This window comes from Arvicola amphibius, chromosome X (genome assembly GCF_903992535.2).
Source record: "Arvicola amphibius chromosome X, mArvAmp1.2, whole genome shotgun sequence".
NCBI lineage: Eukaryota > Metazoa > Chordata > Mammalia > Rodentia > Cricetidae > Arvicola > Arvicola amphibius.
In genome coordinates this window covers 9,604,483-9,623,525 of record NC_052065.1, presented here as the reverse complement: position 1 = coordinate 9,623,525, position 19,043 = coordinate 9,604,483, and the positions used below count along the sequence as shown (strand labels likewise).

Sequence of the window (19,043 nt, the reverse complement as noted above, 5' to 3'; positions counted from 1 at the left end):
GAGTTTAATTCCTAGCGCTAACATGATAGCTCACAGCCACCTGTAATTCCAGTTTTGGAGATCTGCTGCTCTCTTCTGGCCTTCAGGTGTTTCTGCACACATGTGGTGCACGTAAACTCATACACACACACATACACACACACACACACACACACACACACACACACACACTTATTTTTAAGTCATCCTGACCGAAGTTTCCTTTCCCTCTGCTCTTGCTAGTCCCCCACCTGCCGAAGGAGGAATCTTCCACAGTGAGAAGGAGGTACTGATCACTGCTGCTCCAGCTCTGCCCGCCCCCTCTTAGCACTGAGCTCTGGGTACCTCCACTTCACTTTCTGCCGCCTGGATTGTTGTCTCCGAGTTCTTGGGTCTTTCAAATTGGCACCTGTAATTTTCAAAATGTGGACACAGGTGACCCCTTCTCACCCCAACCTCCAGCACATGTATGATCAGAGTCTCTGTCCTCTTCTCCTCATCTTCTTCTGTGTCAGCCTGGAAGCCATCCATACCGACACTTTATGAACTGGGTGATGCGCATGGTGCCTGGCAGCTTGTGTTTAAGCAGCACAGGAGTGCCCTAGCTAGGCCTCCTGGCAAGGACACTGCCATTGTCCTCCCTGGATGTCCAGGACACAGCTGGAACACAGGTCTCCTGGCAGGACACAGGCAGGTGCTCCGGGCCAAAGCTCCTCAGCATCTTGAGGGGACATGACCTTGAATTCCTAATCCTTCTGCCTCCACCTCCTAAGTGCTGGGATTCCAGGCGTGTGACAGCATGACAAATTGATGTGTGACCAAGGATTGATCCCAGCGTTGCCTGCATGCTAAGCATGCTCTTTACCAGCGGAACATCCACAGCCAACCCTCCTTTGTAGAGGAACTTTCTTTTTAAAATTTTATTGGTTGCCGGGTGGTGGTGGTGCTCACCTTTAACCCCAGGGCTTGGGAGGCAGAGGCAGGTGGATCTCTATTTGAGTCCAGCCTGGTCTACAAAGCAAGTTCCAGGACATTCAGGGCGATTCCCTGTCTCGAAAAAATTAAAAAGCAAAAAAATTAATTTGTTGGACAGAGAGATGGTTCATCAGTTAAGAACACTGGCTGCTCTTTCCAGAAGTTTGATTCCTGGTACCCAGGTGGTGGTTGACAACTGTAACTCCCGGAGATCAAAGGTCTTTCTCTGCCTTCTGAAGATACCAGATACACAAGTGGTACACAGGCATACACACAGGCCAAACATCCATACACATAAAATAATACTAAAAAATTACAATTTACATTTATTTAATTCTGGATTTATTTTTTTGCCATGGCTTTTATTTCTTCTGGGTTATCTTTTTCTCCTGTTCACCCTCCTCTTCTGGCTTTGGAACAGTTTTTTCCTCTGCACTGAGGTTTATCTCAATGTGGCAGGGGAGCTGACACATGGGTTAGCCCCACCATCAGCTCTGTAAGTTCAATGGTACATCTTGGATGCTTTGTTCGTTGGGTACGATCAATAACTAGACAATCTACTTTCAAACCCTCTTTGGGGGCCATAGACACTCTGTCTTGGCCACTGTTTGGTCAGGGCACACCCACACCTTCCATCATACAGCAAGAATGATACACACTGCTCCTTTAAAGCGACGCTATTGAGACACTTGGTGGATTTTTCAATATGCATACCCTTGCCAGCCTGGGCAATTTCACAGGTATTCTTAAAACAAACACGAAGATACGGATTTCTTGATTTGCATGATTTGATAGGCTTTCTGGGTTTAGAGAGTCGTGAACCATCCTCACAGGTCATCTCAGGCCGCTTCTTGAGGAATCTTGACCACACAAATGTCTTCTGTGTTTTTCTTGCCTTATAGATAAAGCCATGTTAACTTTGAGACTAGTACGATTTACCATTCTCAGCTCTGGGAGTCCTTCGCAGGACAACCACTCCTGAGGCTGAGGCCCACTGTATAGACTGAGCACAAAGTTGGGGAACCAGGCTGGCTGGGCAGAGTGCTGGTCCCAAGGGAAGCTGACCAGTACCGGAAGCTGGGCCACCAGCTACCTTGGGTCTTGTTCTTAGAAGAGAGCCCTGTGTCACAATAGGAGCATCTCCCAATATGCCACCCAGCCTCTGTGCCCCCCTTTTATGGCTTTAAAAAGTGTTTTAATGCTAGGCAGTGGTGGCATATGCCTTTAATCCCAGCACTTGGGAAGAAGAGACAGGTGAATCTCTGAGTTCAAGTCCAGCCTGGTCTGTAAGAGCTAGTTCCAGGACAGGAAGGGCTGTTACACAGAGAAACCCTGTCTCAAATAACCAAGAAAGGTGTTTTATTTGGGTGAGCATGGTGGTGCATGCCTTTAATCCCAGCACACAGGAAGCAGAAACAGGTGGATCACTGTGAGCTTGTGGTCTAGCCTACATAGCAAGTTCCAAACCAGCCAGGGCTATAGAGCGAGCCCCTGTCTTGGTCACTGTTCTGTTGCTGTGAAGAGACAGGTGACCAAGGCAACTATTACAAAAGAAAACAGTTTCAGAGGGTTAGTCCATTATTATCATGGTGGGGAGCATGGCAGCCGGCATGGGAGGCAGGGTACTGGAAAAGACATTGAGCACTACATCCTGATCCATAGGCAGAGTGAGGAAGGTGCTGTAGCCAGTGTAGTCTTTTGAAACTTCAGAGCCCCCCTCCCACCAGTGACGTACTCCTTCCGTCAAGGCCACACCCCCTAATGCTTTTTAAATAGTGTTACTCCCTGGTGACTAAGCATTCAAATAAGTGAGCCTTTGGGCCCATTCTTATTCAAACCACTACAGACCTCGTACTTTAAAATATCTTTTGTTTGTACCTTTCTAAACAGGAATTGGCCCAAGGTCTTGCCCGGAGGTGGGGGGGGGGGCGGGGAAGCTCACATCTCACGTACCCCATGTTGGCCTCCTAGTGTCTGCGTAGCTGAAGAGTACCTATAATCCCTCATATTCTTGCCTCCACCTCCCATGCCCTCGGGTTACAAGTGTGTGTCACTGTATTACTTTTCTGTGGCTGGGAAAAACTTATCGTGACCTTAGAGAAGAAAGGGTTTAGTTTGGCTTTTGGTTCCTGAGGGATAGATCCCACGGTGGAGCAGGAATGGCGGCAGGAGCGGAGCAGGAAGCTAGCTAATCACATTTCCATTCACATAGGAAGTACAGAGAGGAGGGAAAGTGGATTTATAAATACACAAGGTCCACACCTCCAGTGGTGGACTTCCTCTAGCGAGGCTCCACTTCCGAAAGGCTCAGTCCATAGCCCTTCCAAACAGTGCCAACAACTGGGGACCAAGTGTTCAAATACAGGAGCCTATGGGAGACACTTCTCATTGCAGCCATAACAATAACCGTGCCCAGTTCCGTGTGGACTGAATCCAGCGCCTGTACATTGCTGCCAAACACAATAACGACTGTGTTATTCTTCTGGCCCTTTAAGGGGCAAGCCATGCCCACTCCCAGCGAGCCCCCCCCACCGCCATCTTGAATCTCTCTCTTCCTGTTCTTTCTTGGCGTGTGCACGCGTGTCTCTCTGTCTCTCTCTCCTTTCTCTTCTCTCTCTGTCTCTGTCTGTCTCTGGGTCTCTCTGTCTCTCTCTCTCTGCCCCCTCTTCTCCCTTTCCCCTCCATAACCCCCTGAATAAATATTCAACATGTTGTGTCTGTCCATGTCTCTGTCTTCTGCCAGCAAGCCGCACCGGGGACTCGCCAGCATTTCCTGCTGCTAGTTGCTCAGTGAACCGCCCGGGTATCTTGGGCGACCCACTCGGGACCCGTGAGTCTCTGCCTTGGGCTCCTGCTACTCTGTGAGCTCGCTGCCAGCTCACATGGCCCCCGGGGATCTTGCAGGGACCCGTGAGTCTCTGCCTTGGGACTGGGACTTTATGGCATTTTTAAAAGAACTACAGACTGAACTACTTCCCTAGCCAAAGCACGAAAATTGTTGCTCATATCCATTAAGCAGTAGTAGGCCACTAAGCCCCTCCACACTTTTATTATTTACAATGTTAATGGTTTTTAATGGGTTTTTCATTCTAAATTAGTTATTTGGACACGTAAGATTTCTAAAAAAAAAAAAAAAAATCAACGAGACACCCTTTAACAGATGAGCTAGCAACTGGAAAACTCAGAATGGATTTACTAGAGAAACAATGGGGAGAACCAGCCAGTTTCCCACAGCTCACCTCTTGCACAGCCCAGCACACAATCTTCAGATGTCACTAGACTAGGCTGGCGGCTAGTCCCATTCTTTCTCCCCAGGACTACATGGTGTGGGATAGGGTTACTGCACAGACTTTCCCAACTCTTCTACGTGCCCAAACAGAGCAAGTTCATAGGGAAGGTTGAGAAACCAGTCATATCTCTCACAAGGCACAAGAGAATCCTAGGGTCATTTGTGGGGTGGTCCTCCAAAGCTTCCTGGGGTAGACAGAAGCTGGGCAGCATCGGCTTCACTTCTATTACAGCCCCCCCAAAGGCTGCTGCCTCTGTGTTGTATATACCCCAAGGGCTGTAGGACTTACCAGGCAAAAAATGAAAAGGTCATCCTGCTTTGAATGGGGTGGAATCAAGTTTGGACTGTCCAGAGTAGTTCCTCCCTAATTGAAACGGGACATTCCGAAGGAGGGGCCAGAACCATGTCCAGGTTAATTGGGGCAGGCCATGCTTTGCCCGTAGATTCTGCAATTACTCTAAAGAAATTTAGGCAAGACAGGAGGGAGAACTGGGTAGGTTAAAGTCACCTGCGCATGGATTAGGATAAGGTTGTCTATTCATCTCTCCCCCTTTTCTTTATTGGATTCAAATGGTAGTAATCTTAGTTTGGAAATGGAATTGGCTTCCAGAGCTCCTTCTGTAAAGAAATTAACTTGAGCAATTCAAGCTTGTTTCCTGAAAATGAATTCAGTAGTTAACTTGAAAATAAATGTCTTACTCCAATTGAAGGAGATTTACGTTCATTTATCAATCATAATAAAATGAAATCTACATCTGTGCCTTTTTAAAAAAAATTGGAGCATCTTCCCAGAAGATGCGCTATTTGTTCTAAAGTGACAGTCACATGCAGCGCCTGTTGCAGCCACTAAAGCTCTGATGCTTTCCGGATGGCAGCAATTTGAAGTGTAAATCCTAGTCACGGGGGTCTGTACAATCGGGGAGTCACACAGCTGCAATCATCATTGCCATCCGGAGCTGTTTGTAGTTTCGGGCTATTTTTTCCAAATCTCACAAAAACGTTCAGATTTATGCAAGGGCTCGGCATGTAGCGTACACCCATAGTCCCAGCACCTGGGCTGTAGAAACAGGTGGATCAGGAGTTCAAAGTCATGCTCGGCTATTGAGTGGATATGTAGATGAGACACTCTTTGCAAGAAACAAAATGAAACAAACAGAAGGTTTTAATCTAAGAGGCATGCAAGTGAAGAAAGGCAGGCCAGCATACGGGGGTAGGTGGGAAATACATGTGATGGGAGTGTGGCACCACCAGCGAGCCCCCACATTTGGTAGGAGAGACAGGAAGTTTACACACCAATGATGATGACAGACGCCCTCAAGGCTTAAGTTTGGGGATACAATTGCTAAGCACTGTGTGCATGTATTGAAGGGACTCTGGCCAGCCCAGTCATGGCAAATGTGATTCTGGCAGGCCTTGCCCTTCTCCCCCATTCCCTCTTCCTTGCTGCTGAAGAAAAAAAAGCCTTAGATTACATTCCTAAAACTGGCCACCAAGGTCTATTCTCTTATTTGGCCACTTCCTCCTGAGGCTGACTACTAAGGTCCAGCTACCAAAGTATTGAAGTCCAGCAATCAAAAGCCCCCTTTGGGCCACCTAATTAACATGCCCAATTAAAATTAAACACCTCATCCTAACAGGGGTTTCCACTTTTACTGCCATTTGCCTATGTGCATGTCTGTCTCCTCTCTCTCCAGAGGCAGTCCTTTGTCACTGAAGGACAAATATAATTCCTCCATCTCCTCTGTTCCCTTCCCTTCTCCCTTGTCCTCGATCTCCTGTCTTTGTCTCTATTCCCTGCCTGCTGTACTTCTCAGGCAAATCAATCTCTTTTGTGCTAAGAACTTGGTCTTGGGGTCCTGAGCTGATACTTTTCCTTTCGTGTAAAGTATGGACCATCTTATGCAATCTTCAGAATAAAATGTTTCCAGCCTTGCGGTGGTGGGGCACACCTTTAATTCTAGCACTCAGGAGACAGAGGCAGGAGGATCTCTGTGAGTTTGAGGCCAGTCTAGTCTAAATAAGAGAGTTCCAGGACAGCCAGGGTTACAGAGAAACCCTGTCTCAAAAAAAAACCAAACCAAAGCAAACAAACAAACAAATAAACAGAAAACAACCCAGGAATCAAGTGTTCATCAACTGTCACAACAACAAGAATCTCGTGTCTGAGGTAAAGGCCTTTGACAAGCATTGCAAGAAGTTGCCACAACATGTGAAGAAGATGTGGATCCACAAGGGCATGAAGTCCAAGCTGCTAAACAAGGGTCCCTACATCTCCAAGATTTTCTTGTGGGACTTGTTATCAATGTCCTGAAAAAGTGCTCATGGCTAGCAGTAGGGGTCTCTTCCCGTTAGCAGAACCTCTTCTTAACCGAGAAGACAGCTATGAAATGTGAAGAAAACCCTGTTTTGATTTGTTTTGAACGAAGATAAATCAAGGAAAAATTCCTTCTAAAGATGGAGTGTGTTAATGTGAGTTTGGTAGAAACATTTCTTTCTTTCTTTCTTTTTGGCCTTGTTTCTATTATTAGCAAGGATTTCTATTGTTTTTTACATTTATTTATTTTGTGTGAGAGCATATCAAAGTAAGAGGACAATTTGTGGGAATTAGTTTTCTCCTGCTGTGTAGGTCTTTGGGGATTGAGGGAATCGAACTCAGGTCCTCAGGCTTGAAAGCAGGCACTTTAACCTGCTTAACCATTTGCCAGCCCTATTTTTATTTTTTCCATCTAGTTCCACACCACACCTTACCTATATTATTGTGATACAGCATTACTTTTTGTCTTTTGTTTTGTTTTTTAGTTTTTCAAGACAGGGATTTTCGGTAGCTTTGGAGCCTGTACTGGAACTAGACCAGTATGAACTTGAATTTACAGAGCTCCTCCAGCCTCTGCCTCCAGAGTGCTGAGATTAAAGGCCCTCACCACCACTGCCCCGCTTGACTGGTTTTAGGTAGCTCAGGTTGGCCTCGAACTTTGTTCTTTCTCTTCCCTCCCTTGGTAAAGATTATCTTTCTTCCAAGTTCAACTCAAGCGCCAGCGCAATAAATCACCTTCACCTGCATCTTATAACCTAGGTGTCAGTCCCTCTCTGTGTCCTAGGAGTGAACCAGATATCAAACCTGACGCCTTTGCAGCCTGAGCCATTTCCCCCCCCCCCCCTAAAGAGGAGGAGGGTCTTAAATTCTGCCTGAGGCGCTGATAGGTGGACCCGCGGAGAGGGGCGGGGCCTGGAGGCGTCTCCGAGGGAACCAGCGAGGCTGCAGGGTGGGAATTTAGATTGGTGGGTGAAAGGAGGCGGGGCCAGGCTTTAACTCCTTGAATTCCGGGCACCGCCTCACGGCGTAGAGGGCAATGGGTGGTGCTAAAGCACCGAGGAAGCTCCAGGGAGCAAAGGCTCGAGTCCCCGGTGGAGGGAGAGCTCCGGCGGCGGTTTCGGTGAGGAAACAGTTCTTCAGACAGCTTTGCCAGCCTGCCTAGCGGCAGGAGGAAACCTCCCTCTTTCCGTCTTGAGTCCATCCGGTTGGCCGCGCTGCGTGGGAGACCGAGTGTTGTCATCTGTGATGCTACTTCCGCTCAGACCTTGTTGTGGAAGAGAAGGCGGTAATATGGCGACGTTGGAGCCGATTGAGCTTCCAGTGAAAATGAGGTATAGCACAGCAAAAGGTGACGAACTGAGGCCACCTAGACCGCCGCGGCGCGCGTCGGGACGATTATTAATCTTCTTTTGCCCAGAATCCCTGGCTGTACCGGGCAGCTGTGGTTTGGGGAGGCGAAGAGGGGAGAAGATGAAGGACGTCAGCTGTCCGGGATGGGAGTATTGAATGGCGGGAGTCGGGATGGCCTTACGGGAAGCCCGCCTGCGTCCTCCGCCTCCGAGTGCTGTCCTTAGCAGACCCGGAGCTGAGGGTGCGCGCTCTGTGCGCCGTGGCTCATTCAGTGTATTTGTGTTTTTCCAATCTTCCAGCCATAAGAAGGCCAGGGCTGCTCGGCTGAAGGAGAAACGGAAGAAACGGCGACAGGAGCTCGCCCGATTGAGAGATGCAGGTAGGAGAAACCTTTCTTCTGGGTATGAAATTCCCCCCTCCCACCCCTGCTTGAGCTATGGCCTCGAATAGGCTGGCTTTAAAATTCGCTGTATAGCCGAGGATGACTGAACTTGTGATTCTCCTGCCTCCCTCTCCCCAGTTCTGGGGTGACAGGAGTGCGGCCACCATGCCAGGTGGCTTCTGATTGTTTGCTGCGTGCCTAGGCATGGCATCCCCCCCAACCCTTGCAATTGCTCCCCCTATTTCCTGCACAGACCCGAGGTGGAAAGCCATCTATGCAGCTAGCCCCATGCTGTTTGGCTTTCAAGTGACAGAACCTGATCTTTATGATTTAGGCTTATAAATTTAGTAGATTTGTAAAATTAGTACGTATAAATGTAGGCAATAGGGTTGGAATCACACAGCAGTTCTAAGTGATGGCTACCAGTCATTACCACAGAGGCTGTGCTGAACAGTCCTTGAGAAAGAACTCGCCCAGGAGAGGCAGGATGCAATGACGGGGTGAAAAGAAAAGCAACAGTAAGTTGTTGATATTAATGACAAAATCCTTTTCCTTTAAGCCTGAAGATGAGTTGTTAAATGATTTCTTAAGCTTGCTTTGTCTCCATTGTCACTGCCTCCCCCCACCTTCAAATTTAAATTTTGAATAGAAGATATAAAGTTTTCTTCTATTGGAACTCTTTTCCCACGTTTTTATTGTGAAAATATTACAATGTACAGAAGTTGAAAAAATAGGACATTTAAATATTCATGCTTCATATAAATTTGCCAAATGGTTAAGTAGTTTTTTTTTTCTGAACCCTTTGCACAGCCTGAGTATCATTATGGAGCCATTGATTTAAGAAAGTAATGTGGGGCCGGGCGGTGGTGGCGCACGCCTTTAATCCCAGCACTCGGGAGGCAGAGGCAGGCGGATCTCTGTGAGTTCGAGACCAGCCTGGTCTACAAGAACTAGTTCCAGGACAGGCTCCAAAGCCACAGAGAAACCCTGTCTCGAAAAACCAAAAAAAAAAAAAAAAAAAAAAAGAAAGTAATGTGGGGCTGGAGCGATGGTTAAGAACGCTGACTGCAGCTAGTGCTGCATGCTTTTAATCCCTGCACTTGAGAGCAGAGGCAGGGGGATCTCAGGTGTGAGCAGTCCTTCTGTATATGTGTTGCTTTTATTAGTTCGTGGGTAAAAGAATCTTCTTTTCGGCCAGTGGCTTAACAGAATATAGCCAGGCTGGAAAAAATATATAGGGAGAGTAGGCAGAGTCAGAGGGAATCCATGTAACCGCCTGCAGGAGACATAGGCACTGGAACCTTGCTTATAAGCCACAGCCACGTGGCGATACACAGATTAATAGAAATGGGTTAATATAAGATATAAGAGTTAGCCAGAAATATGCTTAAGGTATTGTTCAAGCAGTATAGCAATTAATACAGATTTCTGTGTGATTATTTCGGGAGTCTGGGCGGCTGGGAAATGAACAAGCAGCCTTCCCCAACAGATCTCTGAATTTGAGACTAGCCTGGTTTACACAGAAAAGTCCTCTCTTGTTTGGCGGCTATCCCTGGGAGGCCTGCTCTTTTTTAATTGAAGGGACTCGGGAGTTGATCTTGGGAAGAGGGGGGAGGTGCAGGGGAGGGACTGAGGGGATTGGAGGGAGGGAAACTTGCCCATGGGATGTAATGTATGAAAGAAGGACAAAAGTTTTTTTTTTTTTAAAAAAAAAAAAAACCACTGACTGTTCTTCCAGAGGATGAAGGGTCCATTCCCAGTATGAAAATATTATCCCTTTTAAGTATTTTTAAAAAACTTTTGGAGGTAGGATCTCTAACCCTAGAATTTACTGTGTAGATGAAGCTGGCCTCAAATTCAGACATCCATTTGCTTCTGCCTCCTGAGTGCTGGGATAAAAGGCGCGTGGCACTGCCTTAATTTTAGGTTTTTACCATCATCGAAAAGGTTAGAGATTTATGCATTTTCCATGAATAAAGACTCAGTTTAATAAAACATGTGAATTTCTACAGAATTGGCACAGAACGAGGAGGAAGAAGATCCTATTGTTGAAGAAAAACGATTGGAAGAAGAAAGGCTGATGGAGGAAGAGAGGTCAGGACTAATTGAAACACTTAAAGTCAACTGTTGGGTTATTGTAATATTATCCATCTTTACCAGCTAGGAAAGGCTTTCTGTATAAAATCCTGTAAAAAATATCTCTTATAAATGAAATCTCTAGCTGACAGGCTAAAATTAGATGTCTTTTTTCCCTTTCTTTCTCTTTTGTTATTCTTTTCCAGGCTGGTCTCCCCTTCCTGCCTTAGCCTCCCGAATGCTGGAATTACTGGCTCGTGCCATCATATTTTTTTTGTGTGGAAGTATTATTCATTGCTCTGCTTTTCTTTTCTTTTCTTTTCTTTCTTTCTTTTTTTTTTTGAGACAGTGTTTCTCTGTGTAATAGCCCTGGCTGTCCTCAGACTCACTTTGTAGACTAGACTGGCCACAAACTCACAGAGATCCTCCTGCCTCTGCCTCCTAAGTGGTAGGATTAAAAACATGTGCCACCACTACCCGGCTTTCATTGCTTTCCTAATTGGTAAGTAAACGTATTTATATTTTAGTGTTGACACAAAGACCTAATTCTAATAACACTATGTGTTATATGGATATAGCATAATTCTTTATTCATAATCTATAGTCCTCTGTAGTTCATCAGACTGGGGAAGGTATGGCAACTGCTCTTGCTGTGGCGGTAGGAATGAGAAACAGCTGTTCCAATTGTCTATTTTTTTCTTATTTTTATTTTTATAGTTTTTGGTTTTTCAAGACAGAGTTTCAGTGTGTAGCCCTGGCTGTCTTGGAACTGGCTACTCTGTAGATCAGGGTAACCTCTGTTGCCCAAGTGCTGATATTAAAGGCATGCGCCATCACAACCTGGCTCCAGTTGTCTCTTTTAGTCAGGGAGTGAGCACTCACCTTTTTTCCCCTTTCCCTTATTACTCAGCCAGGAACCGCAGTCTGTAAGATACGGGTTCATACTCAGCCAGGAACCGCAGTCCTCAGCCAGGAACCGCAGTCTGTAAGATACGGGTTCATACTCAGCCAGGAACCGCAGTCTGTAAGATACGGGTTCATACTCAGCCAGGAACCGCAGTCCTCAGCCAGGAACCGCAGTCTATAAGATACGGGTTCATACTCAGCCAGGAACCGCAGTCTGTAAGATACGGGTTCATACTCAGCCAGGAACCGCAGTCTGTAAGATACGGGTTCATACTCAGCCAGGAACCGCAGTCTGTAAGATGAGTTCATACTTAGGGTGAGTCTTCCCTCCTCAGTTAGTACTCCCGGGAACTCCCTCACAGGCATGCCCAGAGCAGCATTTCCTAGATGATTCCAAATCTACTCACATTGACAATGAAGATTTTAAATGAGAAGCTTGTGCTCTTGAATGTCTAGGACGTACCAATTTATGGTAACATTATCTTTTTGGGGGAAGGGGTGTTGTTTGTTTTATGGGGGGATAGGGTCTCGCTATGTAAGCCCAGATTAGCCTAGAATTTGTAATCCTGTTTCAGCCTTCCAGTTGTCGGGACCATCAACATGTACCTTCTGGCTATTCTGTGCCTTTAAAAAGTCAGTTTCATCATTACAGCGTTAAGAATCCTGGCATCTTTCTCTATAACCTTTGAGTTTCTATTCCATAGAGTTAAGGGATTCCTGTGATTTGCCTTCGACTCTTTAAATTGCTGGGGGCGCGGGGGGGGGGGGGAATGTGCCACTGAGTCGTGAGCATGTCTTAAAAGATTTAAGGGAGCTGGAGAGAAGACTCAGTGAGTCAGAGCATTTACTTTGACTCAGGTTTGTTCCCAGCATCCACGTGTTGGCACACAGTCATCTGTAATTTCCGTTCCAAGGTATCCGATGCTCTCTTTTGGCCCCTTCTGGCATGCATGTGATACCGATGTTCAGATGCCAGCAAATGTTCATACACATACAAATGAAAGTTTTAAGACAAGATGAAAAGTTATAAAAATAAATTAGTAAATGTAGATTTAGCCAGTTTTGGTGAACACCTTTAATTTTAGCACTGAGGAGACAGAGGCCGGCAAATCCTTGAGTCTCAGGCCAGCTTGGTCTACATAGTGAGTTCTAGGACTGCCAGGGCTACATAGAGAGACCCTGTCTCAAAAAAACCAAAACAAACAAACAAACAAACAAAAAAAAACAAAAGGAGGAGGAATTAGTAATGGTAGTGGGCAAAGAAAGCATAGACCAGGAAGAATAATACCATATGAATGTGGAAATCCGTATAGATGTTGCTTTGAGATGTTTTTTTGAGATGAAAGTCACTGTTAACTTTCTTACAGAAAGAAAAGATGTCACAGCCATAAATGCTATTGAAAGGGAATAGTAATTGTCACTTATTTCTCTCCAGGAAGATAGTTGCTTTTCCAAAAGCCGTGCCTCCTCACTGCTTTACAGAAAATACCTTAAGATTTTCATGTTGTATTTTGGTTTCCTGTCTTTGATACATTCTAGAAATTCCCATTTGTTTTTACTGACTACATCATTATATGAACAGGCAAAGACTGCATGAAGAATGGTTACGGAGGGAAGAGAAGGCACAAGAAGAATTCCGCGCAAAGAAGAAGAAAGAAGAGGCAGCTCGAAAACGGAAGGAAGAACAAGAGGTAGAGTATTAAATAGCCCATTAGCTGAGTAAGTACTTAACTGAAATAAGTCTCATAAAGAGCTGTTTATCAGGACAGATGGCTCAGTTGTTCAGAGCACTGGTTCTTCTAAACGACTTGGGTTTGATTTCCAGCACCCTCAAGATGGCTCACAACCATCCAGAAGTCCAATTCTGGGGGATCTTCTGTTCTTTGGGGCACCAGGCATGCACATGGTGCAGATACATGCAGGCATGACACTAATACACATTAGAGTTGTTATTTATGGGGCTGGAGAGATGGCTCAGTGGTTAAGGGCACTCACTGGCTGCTCTTCTAGAGGACCTGGGTTTGTTTCACCACCCACAACTGTCTAAGTTGAGCTCCAAGGGATTCTGTGCTCTGTTTTGGCTGCTGCATGTGTACCCTCACATGCACATCTGTTCACAGGGACACTCACACACAAATAAAATCTCTGGCCTTTAATCCCAGCACTTGGGAGGCAGAGGCAGGTGGATCTCTGTGAGTTCGAGGCCAGCTTGGTCTATAAGAGCTAGTTCCAGCACAGGTAGGGTTGTTACACAGAGAAACCCTGTCTTGAAGCAAAGCAAAACCAAAACAAAACAAATAAAAAAAGAAGAAAAAAAAAGGAAGTTGTTTTCTTGCAGTTGGGGATATAGCTCTGTGGCAGAGCTCTAGCCCAGCATGTGCATGGCCTTGGGTTCTAGCCTCAACATTGTGTAAACAAAGGAGCTACATGTGTTAACATTTAGAAAAAACCTGACATTGTCTGTTTTTCAATGACCACTGTTTCTAAAAATTTTCAGTCATTTACTCTGTAGGCTATGTGTTTTTAAGCATAAGTTTAAAAAAATGACTTTCTCTTTTTTTCCTTTAAAGAGAAAGTTAAAAGCAGAATGGGAAGAGCAGCAGAGAAAAGAACGAGAGGAAGAGGAGCAGAGACAGCAGGAGAAGAGAGAAAGAGAGGTGACTTCTATCGTGGGAGGATAGAGCCCTGCGTATCTTCTTAGGGTGCACGTGTGCATGTGATGGGCTTGTGGAATTGGCAGTAGGCATGTCAGGGCTGGGGTTTGGTTTTATTTTTTGCTTGTGCTCTGTTCATTTGGAAAGTGTCAGTTTTTGTTAGGAAGACTCTAGACTAGCTCCCATATGTTTCTCTTCTTTGGGTCGTGCAATGGCAGATTCCTTTACCCAAGTTCCCTTACCTTTTATGTTGGAGATGGGAAAACATTTTCCCCAAGGGGCAGATAATGAATGTTGTAGGCTGTGATGTCTGTCTGGCTTCTGTGGACATCCAGCTCTGCCAGTGCACACTAAAGCAGACAGAAAGAGTATGTATAGGAATGGATGTGGCTGTGTTCTAGTACACCATTTCTGTAAACCGGGCATCTGGCCCTGCTTTCCACTCTGTACCACGCTGTAGCAAGTGTTAACTTGTCTATGATTCTGTTGTATATGTGTTAACTTCTTCACAGAAGAACAGTATCTTGACTAGTTTGCACGCTTACTTAATTCATATGCGACCTACCAGCTAATGGCATCTCAGCAAGATTTACTAGAATCAGGATGTTAGACATTAAGGAATTAAATAGTTTTGTTATTGCATCTGGTGTTCTATCTAACTTTGTTGTCAAAACAAATGGCAGTCATTTAAGAAATTCCAAGGGACCTTCTGTTTGAGAAACCTGTGTGCACTCTAGGACATATGCTGCTGTCCTTTTCTAACATGTTTCTCTTAATGCTTATGCTTAAATCTTTGTTAAAAACCTTTCCTTAATAACCCCCACTATTGCTTACAAAAAAGGAAATTCTGTATTGTATATGCATATCTCGTGTATATTTTATGGGATTCTTTATAAGATTGGTTTGTTTTCCTGCTGGCCTTCAACAGTGTATTTATTTCAAATATAACACGGCTCATCTTGCCTTGACTGATTCATGAGGATATTCTTTATTCTTTTTTTTCTTTAGCATCACCAAATTTGAATGGCATGATATTCCGTAGTCACTCATCTTAGAATGGGGAGAGATATATGTGTCATGGAAAGGTAGTTTTGCGTCTCAGGTGGCAGATCCGGTACAGGGTGTTGGCACCCTTGTTTGGGCACTGCCTTCCAGATGAGGCAATATCCAGATGGGGATGTTAGGGGCACAATTGTTTAGATTGTCGGTACTTTACAGAGATGAACCAAGTCCTGTTTTAACAGTAGAATATTCTTCAACTTTCATGGATCAGTTAAAAGCTAAGGCTTCTTCTAAATGCTCTTGTTTTAAAGGGAGCCTGATTAAGGAGAAGTGGGTAAAATGAAATCCATGTATAAAGCACACATAAAGGAATGTGCGATGTGTGTTTCTTTGCGTGCCGGACACCTCATGGGTGGACAGAGACAGGCAGTGAAAAGCACAGTCTCAGCTCTCCTGGAGTGACCTCTTCTAGATGGGAGGGGCAGAGGGCAGTCAGCAAAACACATTTTAAGAATAGTAGGCTCTATAAAGAAAGAAAGGATAGTGGAATAATGGGGATCAAGATACTTATTTGGATTACCTGGCCAAGGAAATCTCTGTGGAAGTGGTGTTTGAGGTCATTAGCACCCGAGTGTAGGGATAATAGGAGGAAGGATCCTGGGGGCACCTGAAACTTAGAGACCACAGGAGACTGGGGTAAGGGCATGAGAGAAAGTAGAGAGGATCAGAGGGGGCAGATCATGCAGAGCCTCTTAGGTTTTTTTTTAAATTAAAAATAGATTCTTCTCTCAATACAACTAGACCAGTCTCCCTTCCCTCCACTCCCCCTCTCCCCAGACCCTTCTGTTTCCTCTTCAGAGAAGAACAGGCCTCCAAGAGACAAGAGTCAAACAGGGCAAAACAAGATACAATAAGACAAGGTAAAAGCCCTCATCTAGGCTGGACAAGGCAACCCAGTAGGAGGAAGAGAGTCCTAGGAGCAGGCAAAAGAGTCAGAGGTACACTGGCTCCCACTGTTGGGAGTCCCACAAAAACATCAAGCTAACAGCCATAACATGGCGCAGAAGTCTTGGTGAAGACCCAAGCAGGCCCTGTGCTTGCTGTGTTAGTCTCTGTGCCCAGGTTACTGTGTTGGTGTCACCCTCCGTGGGATTTGCTGAAGGAGGGGGAGGCAGGAGGATCACGAGCCTCTTAGATTTAAAAGTTAGGTTTTATTTACCATACTATGATGAGGTCTTTTAAACAAGGGGTGACTGCATCCTGTTAGTAATGTCACCTCCAACAGAGCACCCCAGTTTCTCTACAAAGAGCAGGGGCCAGAGAGGAAATAGGATGACCGATTACAATGGGCCGGCGATAACGGTGGCTTGGGTGAGGACAGAGCTTCAGACAGATGCGCATACAGTTAACAGGGCTGACTAGATGGCAAATTGCATGGCAGGGAGAAGGAAAAGGAGCAGAAGTCATGTTTTAGGTGTCGTTTTTGTTTGTTTTGTTTGTTTTTCTAAACAAATGGGAAAACGGCAGGGCCAGTGACTGGGGATGTTTAGGTTTGGAGGATGAGGGTGCGTAGGTGGAGATCTAGAGGTCCCTTGAGGGGCTGGGGTATAACTTACATAACTTACTGGCAAAAGTAAAACCTTGAGTTTGATTTCCAACCCTCAGCCAAAACCAAAGCCAAAAGAACCTGTTTTGATCACATTCAACTACCATGACTTGGTTTGTTTTCCTTGTTTTTTTTTTTTTTTTTTTTTTTTTGGTTTGGTTTGGTGTGGTTTGGTTTTTCGAGATAGAGTTTCTCTTTGTAGCCTGACCATTCTGGAACTCACTCTGTAGACCAGGCTGGCCTAGAAGCCCAAGCTCCACCTGCCTCTGCCTCTCACGGCTGGAATCAAAGGCCTGCGACCGTACCTGACTGCTTCAATGACTTTTAAGTTGCCAGTACCAGGCAGACTTACCAAGCAAGCAGCTAAACACAGTTGTATATATGGTTTTAAGGCGCTAAGGTACCTGACTATCTGTATTTAAATCCAACTACTTAGAGATTTATTGCTCCCTTGTTGGACTTCCTTTATCTTACTGAAGGTTTGAGATTTCTCTTAAATCCTAATTACTACTCACCGTGTCATATTTTTGCTTCTGTTAAATAATTGTGATGTTTAACCTAACTTTTAAAATATAGTCATTGATATCTCAAGAGCTAGAACATGGTAGTTATGTACAGATATGTTACTGAAGCTATTATGACTTAAATACTTGCAATGTGCTCTATTCAAATTTTGTATTTGAATAAAAATTCTAAGCTCTATATCTTTCGAAAGCTTTTTAGGAGATACATGCTTAGAAAGGAAATCAGAATCAGAAGCCTTGTGTGTGTGTGTTCACATGGGGGTTGTTATATATGAGATTCCTAACTAGAGAAACTGAACATGACTTACCTGACATACTGGTTTTCATTAGTCCTATGTTTGCACCACTTATAGGAAGCTGTGCAGAAGATGCTGGATCAGGCTGAAAATGAGGTATTTTCACAACCTTTCATTAAATTAAGACTTTGAGATAGGTAGAGGTGCACGTTCCAGTCATCTAGCCCTGGGGAGGCTGAAGCAGGAGAATAACAAGTTTGAGGCTATCCTGGGCTACATGGAGAGACACCGCCTTAAAGATTTTGAGATCAGTTGATATTTCATTAGGAACAATAATAGTTCCCAAACCATGAGTGTGGTGGTATTTTGTTTGGATTACTTCTGTATACCTGGAATCACTTTTGTAACCTTGCAGTTATATAACACTAGAAGACGGTTGATGATGGTATTGCATCACCCCATGGCTATGCTTGTATTAAGTTCTAAAAATGTATGTAAGTTACATCCCATATTATTGGCCCCAAGTGGTTGGTTTTCGCACCTTGATTCAGAGTAACTGTACTTCTCTCTGGTGGCTCCCTATGTCCATGGACCCTTTCCGAATAGATGGATATGTATCTGGTAACATTAAGTAACCCCCAATCAAGGAAAATGTCCGGGAGCCAAGAAAGAAGTACAGCTCACGTTTCTAACAATTGCCCTTAAGATTTTATTGTAATTTAACTCTGCATGTTTATATATGAAAGCATTTTTCTTCTCGATTAAAATATTTCACTATTTGGACAAACAAGTCTTTGATGGGCTTTTATATCATCAGTTAAGTCATGGTTATTTTTAACAGTTGGAAAATGGTGGCACCTGGCAGAACCCAGAACCGCCCACGGATGTAAGAGTATTGGAGAAAGATCGAGCCAATTGTCCATTCTACACAAAAACGGGAGCTTGCAGATTTGGCGATAGGTAATGGATTTTGCTTTGTGTCAGAATGAAATGATGGCAAGTGTCGGAGTTCTGGAAGAGGCATAGGCTTCAGTGGGAAATGTCCTCCATAAGGTATGTGCTGCCTCCTTGCCCTGCTGACTAGACAGCTTTAACAGAGTGGATCCTTTGTAGTCCACAGCCATAGGAAGAACTTTCTCTTTTCCTTGTTTTAAATTGAAAACAAGATTTTATTCATATAATACAGTCTGATCATGACCTTTCCTCCCCCAGATCCTCCTGGATCTTTCCCTACCTCTCCATCCACCAGAATCTACACCCTTTCTTTCTCTCCTTAGAAAACAGACAGACATCTAAAAAATAAATAACAACAAACCAGAATAGTACAAAACAACAGAAAAAAAAGAGCCAGAGGAAAAAAAACAGATACAGATGTAGCGACACAGATTCTCACGCACAGAAATCCTATAAAAACACAAAACCAGAAACCATAATATATAAGCAAAAGGCCTGCATAGTAAAAGAAGAAATGCCTAGACAAAGCATTATGAAACAAAAAAAACCTTCCAAAATACTACTGAGTTTGTTTTGTGTTGACCATCTACTGGTGGGCGTGGGGCCTGCCTTTTAAGTATTTTTTTTTATATGCCCAGTGAGACTTAAGGAAGACTGTTTACTTCTTTATTTCTTCTATGAGAAACCAACTTCCATGAGTCCTCAGAGGACAGCCTGGATGGGGAGAATTGGAAGTGATTAGAGTAGCCAGAAATATCTTTTCAAAGATAAACTGTGCCTCAGGTAGTCTTCTCCA

The 19,043-nt window shown here is 44.6% G+C and overlaps 1 protein-coding gene across 1 annotated transcript in view; it reads left to right on the top strand.

Moving 5' to 3' along the window:
* Positions 1 to 7,753: 7,753 nt before the first annotated feature.
* The window catches only part of Zrsr2 (zinc finger CCCH-type, RNA binding motif and serine/arginine rich 2), a 27,184-nt gene continuing 15,894 nt past the window's right edge, over positions 7,754 to 19,043 (top strand). Inside the window, exons 1-7 of the mRNA XM_038315996.1 lie at positions 7,754 to 7,888; positions 8,207 to 8,286; positions 10,302 to 10,383; positions 12,854 to 12,962; positions 13,842 to 13,928; positions 17,411 to 17,449; positions 18,135 to 18,253. Of these exons, the coding sequence (XP_038171924.1) occupies positions 7,803 to 7,888; positions 8,207 to 8,286; positions 10,302 to 10,383; positions 12,854 to 12,962; positions 13,842 to 13,928; positions 17,411 to 17,449; positions 18,135 to 18,253 (602 nt within the window). The 5' untranslated portion in view covers positions 7,754 to 7,802. The remainder of the gene's footprint in view (positions 7,889 to 8,206; positions 8,287 to 10,301; positions 10,384 to 12,853; positions 12,963 to 13,841; positions 13,929 to 17,410; positions 17,450 to 18,134; positions 18,254 to 19,043) is intronic.